Source organism: Lepidochelys kempii, chromosome 11 (assembly GCF_965140285.1).
Source record: "Lepidochelys kempii isolate rLepKem1 chromosome 11, rLepKem1.hap1, whole genome shotgun sequence".
NCBI classification, from domain to species: Eukaryota; Metazoa; Chordata; order Testudines; family Cheloniidae; genus Lepidochelys; species Lepidochelys kempii.
In genome coordinates, this window is record NC_136390.1 from 50,304,746 (window position 1) to 50,320,474 (window position 15,729).

A 15,729-nucleotide genomic window follows, 5' to 3' on the forward strand; every position below is an offset into this window, starting at 1 on the left:
AGTAGAATAACTCAGTGACTTAACTTTGTTATACTGGGAATTGTCATATTCTTAGAGTGTCTGGTCTTAGTGTGTTCTAAGTATAGCTGTAAGAGTTAAGAGCCATGGGCCAAGCACTGTCCTCAGTGATGCCTATGCAACCTGGGGTTTGTGGGATTGAAAGGGTGTATTGCAAGGGTGCACTAAAATGTTGCTTTAACTTACTGAAGAGTTGCACAGGATTTAGCTGTATACAATAACTCCCTCTAAAGCCAGTGGGAGTCTCCTGACTCTGAGTTCCAAGCTCCAACCAAAGACCATCATGGGGGCCACCTCTGGTGATCCAGGTGAATATAGAATTCTAACCCTAATAACATTGATAATAGAGGCGTAGGTAAGAATTTATGTACATTACATTATTTTAAATATTTTTCTGGGTATGAAAAATATTTCTTCCTTCCTTCATACAATATATAGGACTCTTTCCTCATTGTATCACTATTTACTGTGTTAGCCCAAAGTTTTAATTCTTAGAACTTGACTACACACACAACTATGTTTTACGCATTGGATAGTTTATTTTCTAATTCAATTTAGTTAAACTGATATGAACCCCTCAGTGGGTCCTCTAAAATTTGCACCAAACTGATATCTTTTTATTTTAGCTTGGTAATTTACCAAATTATTGTTGTTGTTTGTGGGTTTCTAAAACTTTCATACACAAATCCCTCCCCTTCTTCTCCTTGTCCCATGGCCCCAGCCCCCAACTCCATGTCATGGCATGTCCGTTTGGCTGATGAACTGAGAAAAGGTGACTTTTCCTCTCTTTGGAGGATAGGAAAATCCCTGCAACATTGGACAAAGGGTTGCTGCACTTCCATGAAGGTTTGAGCATGCTTGCAACAGTTTTTGATTTTTAAGTGGTTCAAAAGACCTACAGTAAACCTAGAAGACTCTTAGTGCAGTCTGATATGTGTTTGCTTTTGCATCCTGTTATTTAGTGCACAACGAAGAATAAACTTTGAACTGTTTTCTATAACAGGAACAGTCCCAGTTGTATGAGAAGAATCACAGTTTGCACTGTTGTCACCCCATTCCTACCAAAAACAGCTTATAAATCTAGTTAGATCTGAAATGTTTCCAAAAGTTAATTGCGCAACAAATGCTCTCTCGGTAATATCATTCATTATCTTTTGCTTTCTCTCTCCTTAAATAGCCTTTATTGCTTAGCAGGTTGCAACTTACTGCTAGCAAGAATGCATTATTCAAGCCTTTTGCTGTGCCGCAGCAAGTGCCAGCTTGTCATGTTTTTAATTGTCTCCCTTGAACTCCACAGATACAATTCCTCCAACCATAACAAATTGCCCAAGGGACATCACCATAACCACTGAGACTGATCCAGTACAGGTCACCTGGGAACAACCTGAAATTAGCGACAACAGTGGGGTGTTTACTTCAATAGCTTCAATATCCAGTGGCTCCTGCTTCCGGTATGGAACTCATCAAGTGCAATACACCGCCCATGATGAAGCAGGAAATGAAGCCTCCTGCCAGTTTAAAGTTACCATCAAAAGTAAGTGCTATTATTGACTGAAGTTTAAGAAAGGAAAAACAATCAGGATCCTGAAAACTTTTATTAACTAGATTTACAAATTAGAAATAGAGCTGTTTGCTTTAATGCTACCTCTTTGGCAGTAATATTTCCTGTAAACAGTTGGATGTTCACCAAACCATGAATATTTTGCTGTTCATATCAAGTCCTATGTACCAAGTGATGTGATTATATTAGGTGTAATAAGAATTGCATTCTTATATCTTTCAAGTACATTTTGTTGCCAGTTGGCCAGATCCTCTGCTGGCCTCAGTAGATAGGTCTTCATTAACACCAGGAAACAGTTGTGGTAACTGTTGGAAAATCTTTTTAATGACAACCACTGTTTCCCTGAGATGTGAGCTACAGCTAAGAAGTAGTCAGCCAAGGACTGAAATATTCAGAAAGCACTTGTTGTCCGACACTGATTCCCTGCAGCACTGACTTCCGAAAACGGTGCTTTCCAAAATGAAGTTAAAACTGGTAACACTCTTCCTGCTACTTCTCTATACCCATTAGTAATGCCTTGTCTACACGCACCAATTGTACTGATTTTAGCTGAACTGTTTTAGAAACTGATGTATTTAAGTCAGTGCAATCACCATTGTGTGGACCATCTTAAATTGGTTTGAGTGCCTTACATTGATTTAAGCTAAATGAAAATAAGGCTTTCTCAACTGATTTAAGAATGTCCCCACAAGGGGGTTGCACCTCCTTTACTATATCAGTTTCTAATGATTTAGTTAAATTAGCACGATTTTTATGTGTAGAAAAGTCCTGGCATTTGAAAGATCCTGATGAAGATCAATGGCAAATGGATATACCAGTTCTTTAGTCAGTAAGGTTTGGATTTTTAAAAAAAATAATTAGGACTTCTCTGAAATTAGCCAGGTTGTTTCTTAGGTCTCACTGTAAATTAAACTGCTCTATTTTAAGCACAAAGATTTTTTGCTACCATTGATTAACATTTTTAAATGAAAAGGAAAATGCAAGTGATATTTGACTTAAGCCACAGTGCTGACAACTTGATCATTAGAGGTGGAAGAAAGAAGAAATAGAAAATTACTTTTCCTGTTTGAGATCTCCTAGAAGCCATAATGTAACAGCAAGATTCATCAACGTGGTGGGAGAGAGCATTAAAGATGTTTACTGAATATCTGTGTTTTGTAACGATGTGAACAGTTTCACTGTACAAAACCCCACAATCATGTGTGTCATTTCTGCTGTGTCTATATTAAGGAATTTTGTAAAACCTTCCTCACCATCGATCAAATGCAGAACAGGCTTTGACAGGCTTAATTAAGGTGGTCAAATACTAGCAATTGCTGGAACCTCATGGCTGGTGCTGGCATGAATGAGGATTTTATTGTCAAATCTCCAAGTGTGGGCACATATTACTGATGTATATTGTATAGTGCTATTATTCTTTTGCCATATTTTTAATATAAAAATAACATTAATAGAAGAGTACTCCCTTTTCCATAAATATTCCATACCTTACCTTTTCTTTCCCTTTTCCCCTTTCATGATGGGATCTTCCCCATAACTACAGCTTGCACAATAGCTGTAGAATTTGATGAGACAGTTAAATACCCATGTCATTGCAGAATGCTACACTTACCCCACAAATTGCAGTAGGAGATGGATGCAAAAAATGCACTAACTTTTGTAGGATTTATTTTTCACAAGAAAACTGAAGTAGTTTAAATTATGGTCTAATACTATACTCAATAGTGATTTACTTAAACTGGTGCAAAAGACTGTGTGGACATTCTTATTTCAGTTTACACTATGTTTATTTTGGATTATCTTAAATTGATTAGGAATTTGGTTTAAGCTAAATTGAAATAGGGCAGTTTTAAACTGAAATAAGAGTCTCTACCCGGGGGTTTGCACTGTTTAACTAAATGGATTTATAAACTAATGTGAGTTGAACTAGAGCAATTGTGTTTACATGTTTTTATTTTCCCACAAATTATTATACCAAAACAGAACAATAAATTTATGATGTTTTTAGTTGGACTCTGTTCTGCTATTTAGAAGAGAACTTATAACACATAATGTTGTACCATGATAACACCACACCAGCTCTGTCCAGCCAAGCAGCCTAGATGATTCAAGATGTCATATTTATTTTAAAAAAATACTTTGGCTGTTTATCAGGAAGTGACTTCAATGAGGAAGCACAGTAATTCAATTATCAAACACTTCTCTCTGTCAACTAAATGCACATGAGCTGAATATAAGACAAAATATCTATTTACAATTACTCATCTTGTATAGAGAAGCAAAGTGTGTGTTGTAAATGGCTTGTCTAGTTTTAGTAAAGTCCAGCCATGAGGAAGTTTGTGTGGAAGGTTGGTTTTTTATGAGAGTATCCATTTTTGAGAGCTCATTCTTAATCTTTCCCTGTTTGCTGTAGAGGATGTTGATCAGGTGGTTCCGCAGTTTCTTTGAGAGCGTGTGGCACAAGCTGTCAGCATAGTCTGTGTGGTATGTAGATTGTAATGGATTTTTTACCTTCAATCCTTTTGGTACGATGTCCATCTGTTTGCATTTGGAAAGGAAGATGATGTCTGTCTGTATCTGTACAAGTTTTTTCATGCAGTTGATAGATTTCCACTGCATACGGCTAAATGCAGTGCCTTGCATAATGACAGCTTGTATAGGTCATTATGGTGACATGGGGCCTGATCATCCCCTCTTGTAAACAGGGAGGTGGCTTTGTAGGGATTTGCAAAAAGAAAAAGAGTACTTGTGGCACCTTATTGACTAGCCAATTTATTTGAGCATGAGCTTTCGTGAGCTACAGCTCACTTCATCGGATGCATACTGTGGAAAATACAGAAAATGTTTGTTTTTATACACGCAAATCATGAAAAAATGGGTGTTTATTTTATTTGATATTTTATTTACCCATTTTTTCATGATTTGTGTGTATAAAAACAAACATCTTCTGTATTTTCCACAGTATGCATCTGATGAAGTGAGCTGTAGCTCACGAAAGCTTATGCTCAAATAAATTGGTTAGTCTCTAAGGCACCACAAGTACTCCTTTTCTTTTTGTGAATACAGACTAACACAGCTGCTACTCTGAAATTTGTAGGGATTGTAGAGGGAAATGGAAAATTCCATGAATATCTACAAAGTGATCAGTCCATTGTGTGGGACAAGCCATAGTTCTGCTCCCAGGGCTATCAGCTGGGAAGAGCTCTGTGCCTCCATATCAGTCTTGGGCCCTTTTCCCCTTCTGCTCCTGGGAAGCATGGGTCAGCTGGAGACAAACCATCAGAGAATCCTCAGGTTACTTTGGAGGGGATCAGCTATATGGAAACAAAATGGAAGAGAAGGAAGGCGAGGGAGACAGGTCAGGGGAGAAGGGGTTAAGGAGGGGCAGGTGTGGAGTGAAGTTGAGGTGAAAAGACTGGGGAGAGGAGAAGTGAGGGGAGGGGCGGGATTGGAACACAGGGCCAAGAAAGACAGAACTTCGTACAAATTTCATTGAAATGGCCAATGGTGGAAAAGGTCCCTGCTTTTGTTGCTTCTGGTCTGACTGATTGGAATCTCTGGCTGGCTCCTGGTGCCCCCAGAGTGTGTGGGGCCCTTCTGCACAGTTTTGGCTGCGGGGGTATAGTGCCCTGGCTGGGTCCCATATACTCTTACCCCACCAGTGCAGCTATCCCTGCTTTAGCTGCTACTGGCTCTACTGGCTGGAGTCTCTGGCTGGGTTCTCTCTGTGGTTTTCCCTGAGGCCACAGGGCTGGACAGGGGGATACACCATGTGGATCCTAGTGACCCCAGAGAAGGGAGTGGGGAGGGGTTCCCCTACACTGTTCTGGGTCCTAGGGTCTAGCTGAAATATTAAGATCCTCTAGAATTTTTTGAATAATAAGAACATGTCACATATGTAGAGTGATTTATATTCAAAGATATCAAAGTACTTTACAAAGATGGGTAGGTGTCATTATGCCCATTTTACAGAGGTTTAAAGTAAGGAAACCCTGTGGCAGAGTCAGGAACTGCTGTGCGCATGCCTGGTCTTTAATCACCAGACTATATTTCTAGGTCTAATTCTGCAATCAACTCTCTGTCTCCGTGTAACAACGGCTTGTTGCTTAGTGATGTGTCAGATATGTATGTGTGCATAGTGCAGAGCTATTTATAAAGTATTGTGGGATGTGAGGAAAGATGCCAAAAGCATGTTTTATTTTATTCAGAAGAAGAATGCAATTGATAGGTTAACACACACACACAGAGTAAATGATACTATTTTTCCTGTCAGCCCTGGCTGGCCTATATAACTGTGATTCCTTTCTTTCACCACATACTCCAACCATGAAACATTCCTAGGGGAATGGTTCCTCAGGAATGTGTAAGCCAGAGCAAACATTGTGCTCTGAAAGGCAGCATCCCCTTCTTGTGTCACTGTAAACAAGAGAGGTTGAAATACCATGGTTGACTAAAGGTTGTGCACTATATATTAACTAAAATTCATGGAGCAAAAGTGTTCAAGCTACATAGCATGCATTTATTGCTTTAAGAGTTTTTTTAAATGGGGAATGAACTCCCTGGAGAAGAGGTAAACAGACCCAGATCCGCCTATTTCAATATCAAGTGGTGTTAGTTAAAGTCGTTAAATACTTTAGTGGACGTACACTTAAGTGTGAACAATATACACTGTCTCTCTTGATGGGGAGTTGACAGTATCCATTGTCTCAAAGACAGTAACTCCTTTGAAATGCAAGAATTTAGAGTGAGAGATTGCTTTGAAGTTTCATTAGCTCCCTTTCGCTTAAGTCCCAGATAGCAGACATAGCATCATCAACACAGTTTTGATTACTTGTGGCACCTTAGAGACTAACAGATTTATTTGAGCATAAGCTTTTGTGAGCTACAGCTCACTTCATTGGATACATTCAGTGGAATACATCCGATGAAGTGAGCTGTAGCTCACGAAAGCTTATGCTCAAATACATTTGTTAGTCTCTGAGGTGCCACAAGTACTCCTGTTCTTTTTGCGGATACAGAGTAACACGGCTGCTACTCTGAAACAGTTTTGATTGACGCCTGTATTGTGACTGCATGACTCCATTACAGTCACATGGTCATAGCAAAGGATATAATGGGTTTGAATAGAGTTAAAAACATCTTCCCAGAGACATTTGGGAGATGGTTGAAGAGCAGTAATGGAGAAAGTGACTGGTGGCACTGAACTTAGAGGAGTGGCACTGAACTTAGAGGAGTTTGCTGGAGATAGAAAGGGCCATGTTACACATGTGAGTTAGAGAGCTAGCACCTCAGCTGATGTAAATCAGTTTAGCGCCATTATTTATGCCAGTTTATTCCAGCTGCGGATTTGGCCCATCAGCTGTATTTTGCTTTTGTCATCTATCGCTGTTCGTGAGTATGCACAACTAAATGAGCTGATATAATATCCTGTCTGGTTCAAGTCATTGCTCTGCCACACAGTAAAACTAGATTCACAGCTAATCAAATGATGGGGAACTAATTTTGCAAAAAAAAAATCAATTTGTTTCCCTTTTGTAGAATTCAAATCAGAGCTTTCTTTCTTTCTTTCTTTCTTTCTTTCTTTCTTTCTTTCTTTCTTTCTTTCTTTCTTTCTTTCTTTCTTATTTGAATTTTGATTTTAATAATTTTGAATTTGCATGTCTTTTCCCTTCTCTCCCACCCCATTTTTTTGGTACTGACTGCTATAAAAAACGATGCCCCAGGCTTTTCCCACTGTTACATTTTTTTCTTTTTTCTTTTGCTACATTGTTCCCTTTTCCAACTTTGGAAAAATGACAAAATGACAAAAGAAAAATGAAACATGTCCCAGATATGCTTCATTCTGCTGCACACAGTGGCACAAAGGGGAACAAACAAGAAAACTGAATAGCTGTCATTTGAAATGTCTTAAGTTTAATATTTTCAGTTTCATTTCCAGTAAAACTTGGAGGAAAAAATGAAGACTCCATGAAGGTACTTGGTTTTGAAAAATGGAAAAGTTTCATTAAAAAAAGTTTTGAACATACAATTTCAAAGAGTTCTAGAAATAACCCACTCTGAGCATCCCAGATCTCCTAAGCACTTGAAAATGGTATCATTCAGTAAAGAACTTAACTGTTTTAAAAAAAATTACAAGCATGTATTTCTTTGTGGGCAGTTTACTTACTGTATTTCTACTACAGTGATACTAATGGACTTCATACTTTAATATGTTTTTATATTGCTCGTAGAGCCAGATCTTTCATGCACTGCCCAACCTCCCACTGATGGGTCTTTGGCTTGTGGAACGTTATCTTATCCTGGCAGTGGAATGGACAAATGGCAGTTTTGTGTACCATTCTGCATGAAAAGCACTGGTTTCCATCGGAGAGCAGGGTCAGTGTTTTTCTGCCAGCCTTCTCAGTCTGGGACAAGTTGGTTTCATTTGGATGAAGCCTGGCAAATGACAAAGGCTCACATGCCAGAGACTTGTACAGGTGAGCAGGCTTGAAAGCTTCAATGGATTAGCTTTCTTAAACACTCTTGATGACTGACAGCTTATTGATTTACACATTCAGCGGCTATTAGAGTTTTGTGCATTCTGGAACTCTTGCTTGGCTGGTGCAGCTCTGTACTACCCCCAGCAGAGGCTTTCGTGGCTTTGGGGATCAAACAGAGGTATCTTGTTGGGGATTGGCGACATCATAGGCAATTAATCTAATCTGCAGATGGATTAATTTTAAACATCAAAACATAGTTTTATCATTTGAATGGGGCGTATAGATGGAGACAGGGTCTAACAGAGGTGTCCCCAGTCATCTGTCTATGGTAAGCAATTGCAGATGACACAGAAAGCGTGGCCAGTTTCTTTCTGAAAGCTCAAACCAAGAGTGTGGAGCAAAATTTTTTTTTTGCATAGAGCCCTCTGTTAACACTGAAAGTTTGTGATCTGTTACCGGAAATGGCAGTGTGCTACTCAGGTTGTAAATTTGTTCCTGTCAGGTTGTATGTGATAAACCATCACAAATTGCTACTTTTTTATTTGAGCTAGAGTCTTACACGTGAAACCAAAATGACATTTTTACCCCTCATTCAAGAATTGAGCAGTATATTTATGGTTTTGATAAATCCCTCATGCTGCTTTCTGTTGTGGCCTTGTGTTTAAGTAATGTGATACATTTGCACTTGCCAGGACTCTACTCTCTATTATATGAAAACTCCATAACACTTTTGTGCATCATGGCACCATTTTGGACATATCTTTATTAACTAACCTCATGTTATATGAACTATTAACAGTCAGGCGTCGCACAGGGTCCAGAAGAGGAGATTCACTACAGTACTATGAGGGTGACTGCAATGAACAGGCCGTGAAAAAAAACATCCTAGCAACTGTGGAACAAATTGTAGCCAAAGATCCCTCTGTTATTTCCCAGTGCAACAGGCACCCAAGCACCTGTGGCAATTTCAGAATATCAGATCTTTCTGTTAACTGTGGGCCTGGAAACAACCAAAGAGGTAACAAATTGTCTTTTCAGAACATTGTTAATGTCACTGTGGTAGTGGTGGACAGTATTTTTTCTCCTACCTGTTTTTTAATATGCTTCATAATGTCTTCTCTCCATCTGTGGTAATTCATAATATGCAATCATTTGCGATTAGCTGCAGCATAACATAAACCATAATCTTAAAGGCATACATATTTAATGCCCTAACTTATCACTAATGTGCACCATTAGCTCCCATCATTCTTGATGGGAGCTGGATATCCTTTTCTACTTGCTTTGAACTACATCTACTTAACTCATCAAAATCATATATTTTAAAATATAACAGCTGTATTGTAATGTACTAAACACAGTACAGCTATAACAGATGTATTGTAATATACTAAACATTGGCTTTCAGAAAGTACTTCAGGTGAGCATGAGTTTACAGAAGGGTGTAATGTGTCAAAGTCCAATGTATCTCACAGAGGCTATGTGGAAATTATGAAGGACAGACAGCTGTAAGATCAGCGTGTCAACTTTTACTTGAATCCAAAATGTATTAGCTGAAATATATGATTCTGCAGAGGTCCTCAGAAGTGGGATGAATGAAAACGAGTCCAGAATAAAGGCACTCCAGGGGATCTGCCATACAAGTACTTCTGTAGGTGACGTTGGTTTGGGAACATGATGGCAATGAGCCCTTTCTCTCTTTTTGTGGATTGGGTAGAAGCAAGGTGGACAAACATTAAAAAGTTTTGTTTCATTGTAATTCAACTTCTTTGTTCTGGACTTTTGCTGTTAATTTTTGGTGCTGTTCATTTTAGTTGCAGTCCAGAGTGAAAGACTGATAGGATAAACTCTCTCACAATGTTTTATTATTTGCTACTTGCGGCTCAAGCCAAAAACGGGGTTGTGACCACGGCTCTGGGGGCGGGGGCCACACTGAGATTGTTCAATCAGGGCAAACTGCAAAGAATGGGGCAGATGATCCCCAAAACTGGAGGTTATTGTAATAATTAGACTCAGCAAGCCAGCAACACAACAGCTTCTACAATACCTTACTGGTTACCCAGAAGCCAAAAGCACAGTTCCCTTAAAACAACACAGCCTTGGGCTCCTACCCAGACAGCCAAGTCAAATATGATGAGGATTACTGAAAATCTTGTTCATCATATAAAAAGTTCTACCAAGCCCAAAGGATCTGACACATTACCCACCAGGTCACTGATTATTTCAGACGTTACCCAAATACACGCTTACAGCCAATTCTTATTAAATAAACTAAAAATTTATTTAAAAAGAAAAGAGAGAGAGTATTGGTTAAAAGGTCATTATACATACAGTTATGAATAAAGTTCTTAGGTCAGTTTCATAGTAGAGATGGTGAGCTTCAGTGTTACAAAAGGTTCTTTCAGAATCAGTTATGTAGGTCACAGTCCAATGGCCAATATCAGGGTGGCCCAGGCTGGATCTGGAGATCTCAGTCTTGTGACTCAAACTTCCCCTGATGAATCTTAAGCAGATCTGACATGGAGGCCCAAGAGCTCTTTTTATAAATCCCTGGCAGGCTATTGTCAGCCTCTTGACAGCAGGTGTTCCTTGGGTGAAGAATAGTGGCTTTGAAGTAACCTCCTATTTCCTAAGCATCACCAGTAATTAGCTATATAGGTTAGCATAAGGCAACTGTCCATCTCCCACCATTTACAGGTAGTTTACTACATACTTCAAAGAGAAATGAAGACAATGATATTACTACACTCACAAAAGGAAAAGGAGGACTTGTGGCACCTTAGAGACTAACAAATTTATTTGAGCATAGTCTCTAAGTTCCCACAAGTCCTCCTTTTCTTTTTGCGAATACAGGCTAACACGGCTGCTACTCTGAAACTGCACTCACAGTTCATCTAAATGTTAACATCTCCTTTTGATCTCTGAATTGACAGAATACAGCGACATACAGGAACCATTTGGTTACATTGTCAACCTCTAACAATATATATGTAAACACACAAAAAACCGCAACTATTATCTACTTATCTGTCTCTAAAGGTTGAATCAGGGGCAATTAGCCTGCTAGTTGTGTAACCCTTTCTGTTTTACCCTGTGTTACATAGGCAGAGCAAATTTATTTAACAATGTATCTATATCTATCTATCTATCTGACTTTTTAAAAAGGTCACATTTAGTTCACCTTCAAATCTGGGGGAAGTTTTGGGGATACTATTTTTGGCTCTCTCTGCTTTTAAGTGTTCAGGTCTCTCAAGATTACCTGAATTTGCTTCTTTATACTGCCATGTCACCGTATCCTATCTGTATGCTGTGCCAAAAATCGGGGCTTTTTTTTGTATTTGTATTCTTTTGTTGACATGTTTCCATTTTTGCCTTAAATTATTATTTTTTTATTATTTCCCTGCAAGCTTCCTGATTCAATTTTGTACTTCATTAAAGATTTCATATATTTCAAATAGAGCCCAATGTAATTAGCTTTTTAATTACAGCTGCAGCAAGCTGTTTACTAGAGATTCTTAGTCTAGTGAACAAGCCCCTATAGAAAACAAGAGCTATTTAGCCTTAGAGAAAAGTGAAAAATAGCCATTTTAAAAATCAGAATGGAAATATTTTGCCCACATCACACAATGCTATGGGAATGTTCTGAAATTCCAGTTTAAAGGATCCCCATTATAGAAAAATTGTGCCCCAGAACATGGGGATAAAGATTCTGGGGGAAGGCCAAGAGCGGTGTGGTGACTTGACTAAATTCCAGTTGAGTAAGTGTATTCTATTCAACCCAAATGCTCCTGTAGTTTCAATTGGCTTAGGCAATTTTTACTTTCACATTCTGATCTGGCAGTAATTTACATCACATTGCACTCCCTTTGCACACGTTACATAAGGTGCCAAAGGCAGTGCAGAACCTTTCCTGAGTATGCGCTACACGGTGGGCAGCATAGATGTCACTTTTCAAAGGCGGGTGAAGCATTTATGTCCTAAAAGTATCCTGATATAAGTCTAATTAATTTCTTTTTTTTAAGCTTTAAGAGCCATATTTTCAAAGATATTAAAGTGCTGATCTGCAAGCCCCTAAATACCTTTGAACATCAAACCCTAAGACCTTGTGAAATTCTCCTCGCTGTTACACCCAGTGGGAAGCCCGATGACTTCAGTAAAGTTTAACTGGTGTAATGGAGAGAAGAATTTAGCCCACTGAAAGTAAAATCAACATGCTTTGTTGAGAACTAATTATGGGCCAAATCCCGGCAGTACTGCTAAGCATTGGCAAATCTCCCATTGACTTTCTTGGGATCCAGATCTGGTCCAAATGTCTTAAATACTGTACAATGGCACAATGCCTTTGCATAAAGTGTATTGCAATTCTATTCAGTTAAGAAACATGCAGTTAAATAACCTTAGATCTGAGCAGCAGGGTTGTCTCATTGCATCTTATTGTGAAACATAGACTATCAATATTACTTTCTTATGCTTCTTAGCATTTGGAATAGCCAAAGTCTGAAATATATTATTATGTATATTGTTCTTTCCTCAGATACTGAACCACCTGTAGTGATCTCCTGTCCTCAGAACATTGAGATAGAAACCAAAAAAGGAAACCCCTACTGGAATGACTTGCCCGAATTGTCTTGGAAGGAGCCTGTGTTTGAAGACAACTCCAGGGGTCCACTGACAATCACAAAAGGCGGGTCCAATGTTAATAATGGAGACAAAATGGCATATGGCCAATATTCAGTGGAATATATAGCAACAGATCTTTCAGGAAACCAAGCCAAATGTTCCTTTGAGATCTCTGTGAAATGTATGTGTTTGGCTTATACTTAAGGTCAACAGAATAGAATATAATGAAGTATTAATGCTAATTGTCCTGTGGCATTTGTTGTTTGATTATTAATACCAAGTGGGGGTTAGGATATAAACTCTCACATTTTGTCTACATCTACAGGCCATTTATATGCAAGGGAAAACATGTATCCCCAAATGTTCCCCTGCCCCGGCTCCAGGGCTCTCCCTACCCATAAGCAAAGTACGCAGCTTCGTAGGGGACCAGGAACTTTGGGGCACCAAATTTCCTGGTGCCCTACACAGTTGTGTGCTGCTCCAGCCCCTGATCCACCTCTTCCCCATGGCCCCTGCCCCTGCTCCCCCCCCAGCCCCACCTCTTCCCACCCCTGCTCTGCTCCAGCTCTAGCTCTGACCCCACTCCACCCCTTCCCCAAAGCCATGCCCCTGCTCTGTCCCCGCCCAGCCTTTTCGCACCCCACCCCCACACTCCCCTGAGGACTGCAGCAGGGTCAGACCTACACTCACCGGCGGTGGCAGGAAGTGCAGCGACCCAGCCCCAGCCTGCTCTGTGACACCAATGAGTGCTGGGGGATGGTTCCCCTCCTACCCCCGAAGCCTGGGAGCCAGGGGAGCAGAGCGGAGCAGGCTGGGGCCAGGTCACTCCACTTCCCACCACTCATGAGTGCGGGACGGGTCTGCCCTTCACTCACTGGGCGGCAGGAAATGGAACGACCCAGCCCCAACCCACTCCACTCCGCCGGCTTGTGCTCCTGCTCCCATCCCCCACAGAGGCCTGGGGCCCCCCACAGCCACCTGGTGGTGGTGGGGGGGGGGCTGCGTAGTGCACCAAAATGGCTAGGGATGGCCCTTCCCGGTTCTTACAGCTTTGCTCTCTGTCCTCACGCAGCACACTAGCTTTTCACTGAAGCCTATGTGTCAGCTCTGTGTAAAGAATTGCTTCCTTCAGTGGCTCCAGGTACAGATCTTCACACAAGTTATAGAATTCAAACCAACCTCTTATAATGAAATATGAGCCTGAGATGCAAAGTTTGGCTCCAGATTGGAAGTTGGGGCCGAGACAAGGCTTGAGGGGAAAGATCTGGCATTCTGATTCAGGCTCCTCTCTATTCAAAGAAATCATCTGTAACAAGCACGTTTTCAGAAGTGGTCACTCACTCACTTTGTGTGCCACAGTTGTGTGGGGTATCCCACTTGAGACATCTTGTGCCTGATTTTCAGGGCTACTGAGAACCCACTTTCCACAGAGTACCACAGGAGCAGGTCACACCAATTCCCTGACTGCTTCTGAAAATTTTAGCTGTGTTCCTCCTGATGATGACCTGTTCTGTTCATTCCCTCTGGGGCACCTGGCACTGGCCACTGTCGGAAGACAGGACACTGGGCTAGATGGACCTTTGGTCTGACCCAGTAGGGCCGTTCTTATGTCCATACATGCTCCCAAATACTATTTCCAGTATAATGCTATAATGAATTGCTGAAGACTGGCTGAATCTTACGTCCACGCAAGGGTTCAGTCCCAAACTTTTCCTATGTTACACAAATAGGCACATAAGAACTAGTTTCCCTTTACACACTGTAGGGGACTAGTCACATCATCTTGAAGATTTACCCAACAGCAACATTTTTATCATGTATATTAATTTATAGAAATATTTTAAGAATTTCTGTCTAATATTTTGCATAATTTGCTTTTTAGTACATGTAAACAGTGTCACTCATTGTTAACTCAGTTTTTATTGTTGTCTTTTTTTATGTATACACAAAGCAATTGCATGCACCATGGAATTGCCGGAGCATGGAGCCATAGTCTGTGGCTATCCTTCAGTGGAAGGCATGGACCTCATGACCATTGACTGTATTGTACTGTGTCAAAGCAAATACCAGTTTAGCAGGGATCCATATCCAATATATGCATGCTCAGAGGAGGGACTTTGGTGGACCTTCACAAGCACATTCACGCCCATTGGCCCAAATTTGCCAAGTTTAAACCATAAGTGCCAAGGTAAGAAAGTTTAAATGAAGGAAAAACTTTGTAACTAATTAAAAATTCTTATTTTCATGTTATATTTTCACCACTTTGATGAGCCTGATGGCATGTAAATTATATTTCAAGTATTCATTAAAAGTAGTTTACCCTTTTTCTATAAATATCACTTGTCAGATTTTTCAAATCAGCACTTGAGGTGGGTTGAGTTCAGCTGCTTGATTTACTTAATTATAGATTAAAAATATGGTGAGGGAGTGTAGATATTTCACATTAATTATGTCCATGAAGAGTTGTGTTCTGATCACCAATCCAGAGTCTTTACACAGAAAATGGAGACATATCAATGAGAGACCATACTACTCTCTAACCAGTGGGGGATTACAGGAATAAAGCACCATAGCTTTATTAACTGATTACTTTTCACAAGAACAGAACCTGAATATATGGGACTTGCACAGGGGCCTTTCAAGGGCTTGCATATTGGGCACAAGCAAACAATAAGCATTTTAATGTGGCTAAATGTAAAGGTATACATTTGTAAACAAAGCATGTACACCATACACACAGGATGGAGGACTCTTAAAACATGACTCTTAAAAAGATTTGTGAGTTGTGGTGGAGAATCACCTGAATGTGAGCTCCCAGTGCAATGCTGTGGCCAAAAGGGTGAACGTATAATGCTTGGCTGCACCAACACAGGAATCTCGAGTAGAAGTAGAGAGGTTATTTTGCCTCTCTGTTTGGCACTGGTGCGACCGCTGCTGGAACACTGTCTCCAGTTCTGCTGTTCACAATTTAAGAAGGATGTTGATAAATTGGGAAGGACTCAGCGAAGATCCACGAGAATGACGAGAAAAAACATGTCTTATAGGGATAGA

The 15,729-nt window shown here is 40.1% G+C and overlaps 1 protein-coding gene across 1 annotated transcript; it reads left to right on the plus strand.

Annotated features, from left to right (window-relative positions):
* Positions 1-301: 301 nt before the first annotated feature.
* Positions 302-12,882, plus strand: LOC140895960 (hyalin). The gene is made up of 5 exons (XM_073306932.2): positions 302-326; positions 1,316-1,552; positions 7,810-8,055; positions 8,858-9,076; positions 12,593-12,882. Exons 1-5 carry the CDS (start codon positions 302-304, stop codon positions 12,880-12,882), a joined length of 1,017 nt encoding a protein of 338 aa, XP_073163033.2.
* The last annotated feature ends 2,847 nt before the right edge of the window (positions 12,883-15,729 follow it).

Excerpts from the sequence above, each read along its gene's own strand:
- LOC140895960 (XM_073306932.2), top strand. The coding sequence starts at position 302 with ATGGGGGCCACCTCTGGTGATCCAG. Across the intron at positions 327-1,315 it reads GGCCACCTCTGGTGATCCAG|ATACAATTCCTCCAACCATA; the intron begins GTGAATATAGAA and ends TGAACTCCACAG. Across the intron at positions 1,553-7,809 it reads GTTTAAAGTTACCATCAAAA|AGCCAGATCTTTCATGCACT; the intron begins GTAAGTGCTATT and ends TATTGCTCGTAG.